The 12150-nt window shown below is 38.9% G+C and overlaps 3 protein-coding genes across 7 annotated transcripts in view; all 3 read left to right on the plus strand.

Annotated features, from left to right (window-relative positions):
- Positions 1-1613, plus strand: part of arhgap27l (Rho GTPase activating protein 27, like) — a 23395-nt gene extending 21782 nt beyond the window's left edge. For all 4 annotated transcript variants that reach the window (XM_043234000.1, XM_043233999.1, XM_043234001.1 and 1 more), the window contains 2 exons: positions 257-362; positions 546-1613. In XM_043234000.1, the coding sequence (XP_043089935.1) occupies positions 257-362; positions 546-720 (281 nt within the window). In that variant the 3' untranslated portion in view covers positions 721-1613. The remainder of the gene's footprint in view (positions 1-256; positions 363-545) is intronic.
- Positions 1614-2146: 533 nt separating this feature from the next.
- On the plus strand, positions 2147-3278 carry LOC122331845 (cytochrome c oxidase assembly factor 3 homolog, mitochondrial). The gene is made up of 2 exons (XM_043229386.1): positions 2147-2339; positions 2953-3278. The coding sequence occupies exons 1-2, from the start codon at positions 2165-2167 to the stop codon at positions 3057-3059; spliced, it is 282 nt and encodes a 93-aa protein (XP_043085321.1). The 5' UTR covers positions 2147-2164; the 3' UTR covers positions 3060-3278.
- Positions 3279-3420: 142 nt separating this feature from the next.
- Positions 3421-12150, plus strand: part of wnk4b (WNK lysine deficient protein kinase 4b) — a 49403-nt gene continuing 40673 nt past the window's right edge. For both annotated transcript variants that reach the window (XR_006248300.1, XM_043229362.1), the window contains exon 1: positions 3421-8236. Coding sequence is in view for 1 of the 2 variants with exons in the window: in XM_043229362.1 (XP_043085297.1) it covers positions 7595-8236 (642 nt within the window). In the remaining variant the exon portion in view is untranslated. The remainder of the gene's footprint in view (positions 8237-12150) is intronic.

Consider the following 12150-nt stretch of genomic DNA (forward strand, 5'->3'; position numbering starts at 1 on the left):
ATAGGTATTAAAAGTATTATATTTTTGACATAAGAACTATTGATGTTTATTTATTTGGACAGCAATGTGATTTTCTTACGTTTTTACTAAATGATGCAATGCATCACGCACTCTGAAATGAATGATTCATGATTCCACTTGATTTTTTTTTATGGTTATGGAAACCGTAGGGAGTATCTACGAAAACAATACACCGCTTAATTTCCAAAACCTCATTCACGCGTGTTTAAGAGCTCAAGAATTTCATGTTTTCTAGAAATGAGTGACTACAGCCAGAAAGTGTCGTATATTCGAGATCTTGTGAGAAACCTGCCTTTGCCCAACCACGACACCATGGAGTTTCTCTTCAGACATCTTCGCAAGTATGGACCTATTTTCATTTAGTTTCAGTGTAGTACGATGGCCCTCTTTGCTTTTTGTTCCTTCCGTTTGTCTTGGGTATGAACGGTGATCGGGTCATTGAAGAAGATCTGTAGAAGTGCTAAATGCATCCTCGGTCTCTTCACTGGAGAGCAGTTCTGACTGTGCGCTCATCTGTCCCACAGAGTCATTGAACACGGTGAGCTGAACCGCATGTCTGTCCAAAGTATGGCCATCGTGTTCGGGCCGACATTGCTGAGACCACAGGAGGAGTCTAACATCACCATGCACATGGTCTTCCAGAACCAGATCGTGGAGCTCATTCTCAACGAGTTCAAAGAGCTCTTCCAAACCACATGAAAGGAAGAGAACGCGCTCGTCCGCGCCATCTCATGAACAGAGTTACTGACTCTTTTCTGTCTGCTGATTGGATTTCGAACGTCCCGGTCAATCGAAGCCGAACACGAATAGGATCTGCACCTCGAAACCGCTCCGTTGTTCAACGCAATCTGTGTTTCTGGTACTGCCGAAATCAAGAGGATAAAAAAGACAAAGGGATTCTGCCGATACGATCAAATAGATCTTATAAAAAAAAAAGAAAGAAAATGTCTAGTTTGTCAAAATGTTATATTTGAGATGAGACGGCCGTGGAGTCCTTAATAATAAATAACTTGCAACTATTGTTTTAAAGGTATTATACATAAAGAGCACATACTTGTTCATGTTACTGAATAATATACTGTATATTATTGCTACTCACCAAAATTGTTCCTGTGGAACATTTTATTTTTTTTTTTTCCAGTTAGCTTGACATTTTTTTCCTTGCAAATATTATGTGGGCAAGTAAAGATACGCAACGATATAATGAACAATGGAACGTTTGGCAGTAAAGTAAAATATGGATGTGCATTGCGTGCTGAAAACGAACTCTGTGGATGTAGACTAAAGCTGTACATATTTTAAATATGTTGTTTATATAAAAATGTTTGAGATAATTGGCAGTTACAGAGATAAATATTCTGTAAATAAAACATACAGCATATTTAATGTTATGCAGATATGTGCATAGTTTTTACACTGGTAATTTCATAAATCTAGGAAAAATATAAAGAGAAGGTTTTGGTATTATAAGAGTGCATATGTGTCAGATAAAAGTGTGTGCATCAATATAAAATAGAGAAAATATATCACCAATGGACTATAGATCAAGGAAATGTGAGCAATTATAAATAAATATGGTGCCTTCATTTTCATTCATTGAGTCCTGTCTTTGTTTATTGTTTCTTGAAATATTTATCTGCTTTCAATCACCAGTGTGACTTCTCAAAATATATGAGTTTTTTTTATTTGATTTATTTTTATTTACACAACAATATATTATGCTGAAGTTTACTGATCAAGGTCAGCAATTCGAGAAAAAATTATTAAAAACAAAATCATAAAAAAAAAATGTGTTTGACTTTTTACAGACTAAAATGTGAGTCTTCTAGTAAATATAAGAAAATAACCCACATTATAGGTGTACTGTAATGCATAAGTTAAACGAGAAGTACAAGTTCAGAACTATTTTGCTTTCATTTTATTACATATTACATAAATGTATTCATTTCTTTTTCAAAATGTGATTTGTTTATTCGTTCATTTTTAATGTTAGGTTTATCCCAGTAGTTTTAATTTATCACCTGTCATAAACATAGCTCCACAGCGACACCTGCTGGTCGCTCTCATCGACGCTTCTGACGTCTCCGCACAGCGAGGATTTGATTGGTGCGGCGCGCGTGACGTCACCGAGCACGAGACAAACATGGAGGGAAAGAGCGGCGACGCGTCCCCCACAGCGCCGAAACTTCTCTCTCCTGCTCAGAAACAGGCCCTTAAAAGACAGCAGGAGCTGGAGCACTGGAAGAGGCACTCGAAACAGCTGCGGAGCCGCAATTTGATCACGGGCCTGACCATCGGAGCCTTTGTTATAGGCCTATGTATCCTTCATAATTTCATTAAAAACACTTCAGCCGCTTTTCGTTAGTGGTGAACATCTTTTTTTGAACGTTTAATTAAAGAAATGCCGTCAATGTGCGTACTATGACTCTTAGTTACTACAGTTAAACCGTTTACCTGGTATTAGATGATTAGACATTTACAGAGCCATCTTGAAAATTGTTATTACTTTTAATTGTATTAAGATTTTACCTTATGATTTAAAGGTAAAGACATAATGACCAAGATGAATTGCCAGCAGACATTGATGATAGTATGATTCCTTGATATATCAAAGGTATAGTTTAATAATGATAATCGTAGTCTTGTTATGTGCCATGATATTTGAACTGTACATTAAAGATGGCACGAAAAGGCTTGGTACAAGCAATATTAGCACCATGACCTTTGCTAATGTTATTATCACGGTTCGAGTGAATTGAAAACTAAATATGTTTGTTCAGCCTCTAAATGGCATGATTACAGTTTTCTGAAAGAACACCTGCCCACCATCCATTAATCGCTACAGATGGATGAAGCCAGTTATTAATGAATAAGTCATTAAATGTCTAGTTGTGGGAGGTAATGGCCTTAACCCCTGCGCTACTCCATCAGTCAGCTACACCATTCTCTCAGTCAGACAGGAGAGAGTCATGGGTGAGATCGACGATGAGGCGAAGGTCTTCATCATGAAAGGCCCTCGGACGGGGGCCAACTCTTAGGCGCCGAATGTTGGGATGTTTGAGACTCTCTCTCGATGCGTTATCAACGAACGTATTTCCCAGTGGCCACTTTAAATGGCACAAAGCAGAATGTGTCAACTGTTGTGTTTTTCACAAAGGAATGATTTCATTACGTGCTTATTTATTTGAATCATTCCCGGTTTGCCTTTTTTATGTTAGCTGCTGTAACTTAAAAATAAAACAAAAATGGTTATTGAATTTGATAGGTTTCATTTATTGGCCATTGCTTCCAACATGACTCATCCAGAACTGTTATTAGAAGTGCTTTATATTCTATTGTGTTCCCCTAGATGGCAGTATATGTCATTATTAGGAGCTGATATGAGCTAGTTAGTTTGTACAGTATGCAGGCATAGTTTGGTAAGCGTCTCTCGAGTTGGTTATAGAGTTAGTTACGTAGAAGGCTAGTGGTTTCATCATATCATAACAGATGGTGTAGATTAATTATGTCATAATGGAAAATTGCACATACTGTATTTAAGAATCCTAAGCTCTGCGAAACCTTATCTCGAGCTATTTTAAATTGAACCTTATCAGCCTTCTTCACTGAATAATAATTTTCTTAATAATTATCTTACTGGGGTTGTTAAGGATTATTTTTAGTTGCATAGCTTTTATATCAGTTGTGGCATAATTTTGAGTAAATTGATTAATTGATAATTTCATTTCTTTAAAGAATAAATTATATATATAAATTATATAAATATATAAATTGAAGCTACCATGGTGATTAATCAAGTAATAAAAATTATAAAATATTTATTATAAAAAATGGGCAAATTTATTTTATTTATTATTATTATTTCTTTTTTTTTTTTTGTAACTAGTTAAACTGTCCCCAGTTGTTTACTGGAAGCTTGTTATTCTTCTGAAGGATCTACCTGATTCTGAACATGTGCCCTTCACACAGACCCAGCGCAGAGATAAATAGAGAGTGCAGAAAGCTGATCGGTATTTCGTGAGAATAACATCACCTCTCTCACATGACCGGCTTCTGTTGCATGATTATTGATGTATATATGTTGTCTCTCTCAATCCGACAAGCTGTTAATAAGAAATATGATTCGTCAAAAGTTTGACGAGGGGAGGGGCGAAGTGGAGCCAGGAGGCCCAGCTGCTCACGGAGCAGCAATATGTTCACACTGATAAGTGCTTCTTTTGAGTTTGTGTGTCACGTGAGGCTGTTCAGAGCCTCAGGCACATGCTGTATCACCCTCAACGAGATATCTGCTCCATACAAGCTCATCTGTAGCTCCATTCTGCTCCACATTCGTATCTTCTTTATAATTTTTGGACAAATAATTTTTTTTTTTTAGAATGGTTGTAAGACATTCGATCATTCAGTTTCCTTCGATCGTTCAGTGTATATTATCAGTTATATATTTGAATTACTTTTTTTTAATATTTTGATTTTGAAACGTAGTTGCAGTAATTTACAGTAGTTCCAGTAATTTTGCATGCATTTTTGTTCTGATTTAAATATTAGTATATATTTAGCTGAAATTAAACAGTACAATATTTTAAATAATTGTTTTCATTAATGGTTTTAGTTTTAAGTTCGCCCCTAATCTATGAGTAATAATTTAGAGTAGATTTGGTCATTACATTATTTGCTTTGCCGTTGGAGTGAATGGGTGCCGTCAGGATGATCACAATAATCCCCAAGTAATCCACATTCCTCCACTCTATCAATTGACTTCTCGAGAGATTACAAACTGCTTGTCATAAACCTATCATAAAGACACCTCTCTATCCATAAAATTAGTTTTTCTAGTGAAAAAGCTATCTTGTCTGAAATTAGAGAACTATGCATAGATCGAGTACTGTTTATAAGCACAACTAGACCAAAACAAATGAGTCTGTAGACAAGAGGGGGTGGACTTAGAGGAATCATTAGGAATCATGTACTAGTATTTTGATCAGAAGTAATGGTTTACAGTTAAAATGCCTTAATTATCTATGTGTTTCACAAGATGTTTATCAATGGCCTGGAGTCATGTGGATTACTTGTGGATGATTGGGAAGTTTTTATTAGTCTTTCTGACGGCACCCATTCACTGGAGGATCCATTGCTGAGCAAGTGATGTAATGTTAATCTTTCCCCTAAATCAGTTCGTTGAAGGAACAAACCCATGTACTCCTTGGATGTAGATAATAATTGTACTACCTTTTGTGCGGTTCAGATATTTAAAAGGGATAGTTCAGCTAAATATGAAAATTACGGCATGTTTTACTCATCCCAAAGCCATCCTAGGTGTGTATCATATTTTGATATATTGATATATTTGATATATAGCATATTTTGATATATTTGCATGCTTGTAAACCTGTTATTTTGGACTCCCAAAACATAAACCCTTAATAACCCATAATAGGGGCGCTGTGAAAGAAATAAAAGAATAAGCTGAGAATGAAAGTAAGACTGTTAAAGTATGCTCTGTTACCCCAGAGTGCTCGCAGTTGTCTAAAATGAACACAAACACTGTTGTCAAGTCACCTGCTGCTGTGGATGAAACCTCCCCGGTGGCCATTTAAAGTTATGTTTGAGTATTTAAGCCGATAGAAACAGATGACCGATGCTTGAGTGGCTAGACCCTTGCTGACCCTCACGCTTCTCTGTGATCACAATCGGTCCATGTCCTTTAATTGGGCGTCATCTCATTGCTAGGAAACTAAGTCATCATAACAAGGACACTGACAGCGAGAGAAGCGGAGGCTGCTCAAAATAGCCACCGTGAAGCTTCAGAGATAAATGACTCGGTGCTGAAAGTTTCAGCGATTGCCATTAGACAAAGCAAAGAGGAAACCGAGCGGTTTATTTGGACTGTCATGCGATATACGCTTGCTGCATGCGAACGGGATAATATTAGGAAGCCATCAGAAACGTTTGTCGTGTGTTATGTTGCGCTCCCATAATTCAACGTAGTTATGTCTTCTCCGGAGTGATGCTGATGTGTGTGGAAGTGTGGCACACGTCTGAGCTTATATCTACATGCTGTGAAGAGGATTTAATTACACCTGAGGTCTGCAACCGTTTATGCAACTCTGAAACTGCTCCTCAGCTGATCAGTTATTAATAGTTTCTGTTATGTGCTAGCTACTTACTGTAACATGATCGAGAGGTCATGACTACATTTAGAGGGACACGTCCTACCCAATATTCAGATTAGAGGATGACTGATCGCACACCCATTCAATTATTTTAGTCCCCTCTATCCTAAATACATATATAGTTATATTGTTGAATGTGCTTCAGGCTAATGAAATACAGCAGGATTGAATCATCCTCGGTGCAGAATGGCAGTTCTGAGCTTGACTAATAACATGAATGTCATTAAGGATCCTGACTAATCAATCTCATGGGAAACGGGGAGAAATAATTGCATCTGCTCAGTTTATTCACTTTTGATACTTTGGATTCGAGCGAAGCAGCTGTTTCTTGAATTCACCGCTTCATGATTTCAAAGATCTGGGGTTCCCTGCCCTGACTTTAACTTAGCGACTTTGTAAGGATCTTGCAAAAGACAAACCAAGTAACTGAGGCAATAGCATGTGGCAAGACGTTGCAACATTTATTCCTTAAAACCAAAGTTGTACAGAATTTTTTATTTGTGCTTTTATTTTAGATTTTCATAGTACACTTCTATTAATTTACTAACAAGTACTTATTACTTTAATAGTCACTTGATAGCAACAAGCAACTTAACTCAATCTTAACTCAGCTCATATCAGCTTAAGAGAAAAGTGAAGTGGTCTGGGTTTTTTAAATTATTAACTTTTTATTATTATTAACATTTTAATAATTTATTATTATAAATTTTTTTTTGCTTCATTAAACGTTTTATGACAAATGTTTGCTAGTTGTTACCCAGTTACAGATGCTTAAATAAAAAAAAGTATTATAATAAATAAATACTATTAATTAAAGAGATTGAGATTGATTGGCAACAAACGCTAATATCCGGGTGAACCCTGCGAAAGTGAAAGGTACTTGTCATTATTAAAAATGACTAATTAGCTTATTTAAAAAAAAACCAAAAAACTTATGCATTCTAACAATAATTACATTTTAATAAATGTTTTATCAGCTTGCCATAACAGACCGCCGTAATCTTATCTGAGACGTGAGGGACTGCACTGTAGCTTGACTCTCCGTGGTCCCTCACGGACTAATTACTAAGGTGTTTTTCCACGGGGAGGAGCAACCAGAGCAGCAGAGTATCTCAGTGTACTAGACACTTGCGCTTGGAAAGCGAAGGCAAAGCGTGCGCTCCGTGGACGCGCTCGAACCTCATATTGCAATTATTAACTTACAGTTACTTGCTGCGCAATATTTCTTCGCATTTATTTTACAGTCGCGTTGTTGCTGTTTTTTTAATATATATAGTTATACGCTAATCTGCATTGCGCTCTTGGAGAAGTTCCTTCTTGAACTGCTGATATGGTTTGGAGGGGCTAAATGTAAACGCGTAGTTATGGAACGCAAAGAGACGTAACGCACTTGATTGGTACTAATGTTAACTACACAGATATCTACTACAATGTCACAGGCTGAGGTCGACATGGCAGGTCTTGGCTTCCCGAAGTTGCCTGCGGGTTTTGACGCGGACTCGTTCTTCCCAGCGCGCCTGCCGCCGAGGCGCAGGAGACACTCGGCGAACTCCAGGAGAAATGCCTACAGGTTTAACAAACTCCACACCATGGACGTCGAGCACCAGGAGAGCATCGCGCCTCTGACGAAAACTTTTTCGTGGTCGGCCGACAACATTTTGTCAGAAAGTGCCAACGAGGAGAAAAAGATGGACTCTTCTCCTCCCGCGTCGCCGGTCTCCAGCTCTCCACCTGAGACGCAAGACTCGGACCCGCGGCCGGCCGATGACGCCTGGGCCGCCGAGGAGCCCGGCGCGCAGGAGGCCGACGCCAGCTCGGACTCGGACGAAGAAATCGCCCACAAGAAGGCTGTCTTGTCGAGAGCCCCGTTTGAGAGCAAACGCGAGCAGGAGGAAAAGGATGAGGTGGAGACTAAAGCTGTGGCGACTTCACCTGATGGAAGGTTTCTGAAATTCAACATCGAGATCGGAAGGGGCTCCTTTAAGACGGTCTACAAAGGCTTGGACACGGAGACCACCGTGGAGGTCGCTTGGTGTGAACTGCAGGTAAGACGTTGTACGGGTCAGTTACTTTAATGGGTTTGATCGTCTGGATGCAGTCGGTTAGGGTTCAAGGAACCCAAAATTGCCGCGTGGCGCCCCTAGCGACGTCAGGTGACCGTGAAACCTTTCAAACATCAACTCTTACTAGCAGGAACCATCAGCTCCACGGGCGTGTGTGGGGTCACTTATCGGGTCACCAGGTCAGCAAGTGTTTTAGGAAGGGTTCTGCGCGGTCACAGTCTTATGACGAGAAGGAGGTGGTGATGAGAAAGCGTGTAATTCATGTCAGTTATCATAGCGTTTAGATTGGCTTTGTGTCACACAATGACTTCCACCAGCTGATATCTAAACTTCACCCTATGATGAATGCATTTATCTTTGCACTGTCAGTTATCAGATCCCATCTACGTCTGTTCTTTAACATGTCATGCGTTACTTTGCAAGGCAGTTTTCATCAGCATGTGACATTACAGTCTAATCAAGGCAGCGGTTTTTCTAAAAAGTCACATTTTTGTTTTGCTGGTATACTGAAAATGCATTATCTCATGTCGTCACGTGGAGTGTCAGCGCGACGATTAATGCGCAAGGCTCCAGACAGGAATGGCTAGCTCAAGGTTATGTTAAGTGTTTTTGCGTTAAATATAGATGGCTTTACCTATTTTTATTTTCACCTCATGATTTTTTTTTTTTTCTATTAGGCAAGTTTGAACTTTGCTCTATATTAACCAATTGAACGTGGTTTATAACGTGGACAGTTTGGATTCTAATTTCTGATTAAAAGAGCCAGGTTTTTTTTTAGGATGTGTGAAGAGGAGCTTGTTAGTTCAACATGAGCAGCACGGCGCTTGATTAAGTGTAAATCACGTGGAAGAAATCTGCTGGGTTTGTTATTTTTATCTTTACAAATTGATATTGATTGACTGGAGGGTATGAGCGCTGAGAAATCTTTAGTTTTATGCAGACTATATGCATAGTTTCGTACACTGAATACAAAACCTAGAGATCTTCACCGTGTTGGCTTTTCTGTCCACGGTCCCAGGTAACCTGAGAGTTGGGCGCAGGGCCTTCTCCCAGGCTTTCTTATGGTGCAAAATGCAAGATGTCACATGCCGTGGTTACTAAGTACATTTTTGGCATGCTAAAAAATGCTACGTTCGCACACTACACGCACAATGAAGTTGGCCCAAATCTGCAGCACAGATGTGATTCTAAGCCATACTTTTCAAATCTGATTTTGGCTAATGAATTCAATAAATCACCCTAGATGATAGGATCACGGATAACAAAAAAGGAAGTATGCGAATAATAAAACGTAATGAACTGTATTTAGGATAGAGGATTACTGTAAATTGGCTTTTTAAATAGCCTTTAATTTCATTTGTCGTTGATGTCAAAGGTCGAAAAGTTAACCAAATCAACCAGATGCCAGCGTGGACAGGTTGGGGGACATACTCTCATCCTCCAAAAGAATGAACCATGAGAAAATACAACCTAGATGATTTTCAGTACAGATTCGTGTTATTATATTAAACTACTATCATTTTTTGTTTTATTTAATTGGTAAATACAAGATAGAGCGTGTATATAGCTACACAAATAGCTGCTAAAATGATCTTGGTGCACCCCTTAACCATTTTTGTTCATTTTATGCTGAACTATTTTGTTTCGATACACGTCGTTGGGTCATCGCTTTATGTAAAATTTGGACATTGAAGTAGATAACCACTACTACACAAAGAGCTCAGTGTAGACTTCAGGTCATGTTTTTCTTTAACTTCACTCATCGCCGTGCAGGTGCACATTACAATCGTCTTTATTCATTGCCGTGGAACTTGTTTTGTACTAAACCGCTGTCGACACAATTACCGATGAATGCTTCTTTGGCTGTTTTATTCTTTGTCCTTCACGCATTCAGCAAAATATTGGATTTGAGGTTAAAAAAAAAATCTTCAAGGGTAAATTTAGAATTTCAAAAATTGTAATTATGCAGTTATATATTTGGCTTCCACTTGTTTGTAACCTGTATTATTTTTTTTATTCCGTTGAACACGGAAGAAGATATTTTGAAGAACGTTGCTAACCAAACAACTGGAGGTCGAGTAAATAATGACAGAATTGACATTTTTGCATGAACTGTCCCTTTAAGGCCTGTAGTGGAGGCATTGATTGTTCTGCTGACAGTGCTGTCTAAAGCACTTGGACTCTTTCTTTGTACTCGCAGGACGTGTTGTCTGTCTCGTTAGAAAGGATGCTTGTTAATCCTGCGAACGGCCAGGACTTTCTCAGACTGCCGGCCCCCGGTCATTCACAGAGAGCTTGTTTACCCCTCACAGATTTATCTGAGAAAGCCCATTCCTCAGTGACCCTTTGTCCCGCAGTTCATTTTTCTGCCTGCTCGCCACACCTTTGAATGAGCCGTTTACTGCCCGTGGCGTATTTATTAAGCTAATTACGTTGAAAGTGTAGAACATTTGTTTTACCCAGAATGCAATGCCTAATTACCTTGCTAAACGGTCGTCTGGTGGAGCGGAGCTGCCATGGTGACGGCGGCTTGTGACCACCGAGGATGGCTCCGCGCTTTGTGAAAATGACACAGGCTTTGCTTTGAGACTTTAGGCGGTTAATGGGATTGACTGAAGTGTCTCACTCAGTGATCTCTCTTTCATGGCGGCTGACGTGAGGGGAGATCAAGGATAAGAATAACTTAACTCAGAGCTGGGCTTCACCGTTGCTCATTCAGTGCATGTGTGTTTAGGACCCCATGAGCGTTGCGTTTATATTTAACAATCCTCAGGGGCTTTTTTTTAAAGAGCAGTATTTTTTTTACTTGATATTTGTTTGGTACAGTTTCAGTATAGTATGAACGAATGCTTTCAAATTAAATTGAAAAAGTTTATTTTATTTTCATGTTGGGTAAAAAGTCTCTCTGTCTCTCTCTTTTTGCGTATGGTGTGTGCTTACAAGTAAAACAAATTATTTTTAACCCATTTTTAATTTCTGTTTTAAACGTATAGACTTCCTGATCTGATTATGTTTACGTTCATGAGTATCTCTCTGCCTCATATCTGCTGCTGGCTGATTAGAAGCAGAGCATGCTGTGCTCATGTCTCACACTTGTTGTCTAATTCATAGCTCCACGTGGCTCAGCTGTGGGGTCTGATATTCTGTTTCCTGCAGAGGGGGTGGGGGGGGGGGCACATGGGTGGAGATGAAGGGGCTCGCATGTCTGTCAGGTGGTCGAGCTGGATAGAGATAGAAAGTAATTGACAAGCCGGATGGAAAGAGGCCATTGGCCCCAGAGCTTGGGGGAGGGTGGAAGTGTGTCAAAGCGTGCAACAGATGGTCTGCGTTCATAGCTAGCTTAAAGGAATAGTTCACCCAAAAATGTAAATTCTGTCATCATTTACTGAACCCAAAACTTTTTTTTTTAATATCAAAGAAACAGGACGTACTACGTACAGGTTTGGAATTTCTCTTCTGAGTAAATTATGACAGAATTATTTTTAAATCACATCATATCATATCATTTTTGGGTGGACCATTTCTTTAAGGTCAGCCAGTTGTGTAGGTGGGCTCATTTAATGAAAGCAGAGGGTGATATAATTACAATTATTTATTGTTTTAAATTCATATTTAATCCAAACTCTTAACTTACAGATTTTTTTTCTTGCTGTCCATCCATATCTAATTTTTTTTTTCTATTTTTCAAAAGCGCAGTATCAATAGATCTTCTTTATGGCCAAGCACATCATTTTTATTTGTACTTGTATTACCAAACGGAGCTGCAGGCTAGTGGCTTTTTAAGGTGGATTAACTCAGAAACCGCCATTCCCTCCCAAGCATTCATCATCTTTCTGAGCTGCAGGCTGCGTAAGAGTTTACCAGCTCTCCAAGGCTTTAATGAGTTTCCCTTTAAA

Source organism: Puntigrus tetrazona, chromosome 3 (assembly GCF_018831695.1).
Source record: "Puntigrus tetrazona isolate hp1 chromosome 3, ASM1883169v1, whole genome shotgun sequence".
Classification (NCBI taxonomy): domain Eukaryota; kingdom Metazoa; phylum Chordata; class Actinopteri; order Cypriniformes; family Cyprinidae; genus Puntigrus; species Puntigrus tetrazona.

Excerpts from the sequence above, each read along its gene's own strand:
- LOC122331845 (XM_043229386.1), top strand. The coding sequence starts at position 2,165 with ATGGAGGGAAAGAGCGGCGACGCGTCCCCCACAGCGCCGAAACTTCTC. Across the intron at positions 2,340-2,952 it reads AGCCTTTGTTATAGGCCTAT|TCAGCTACACCATTCTCTCA; the intron begins GTATCCTTCATA and ends CTACTCCATCAG.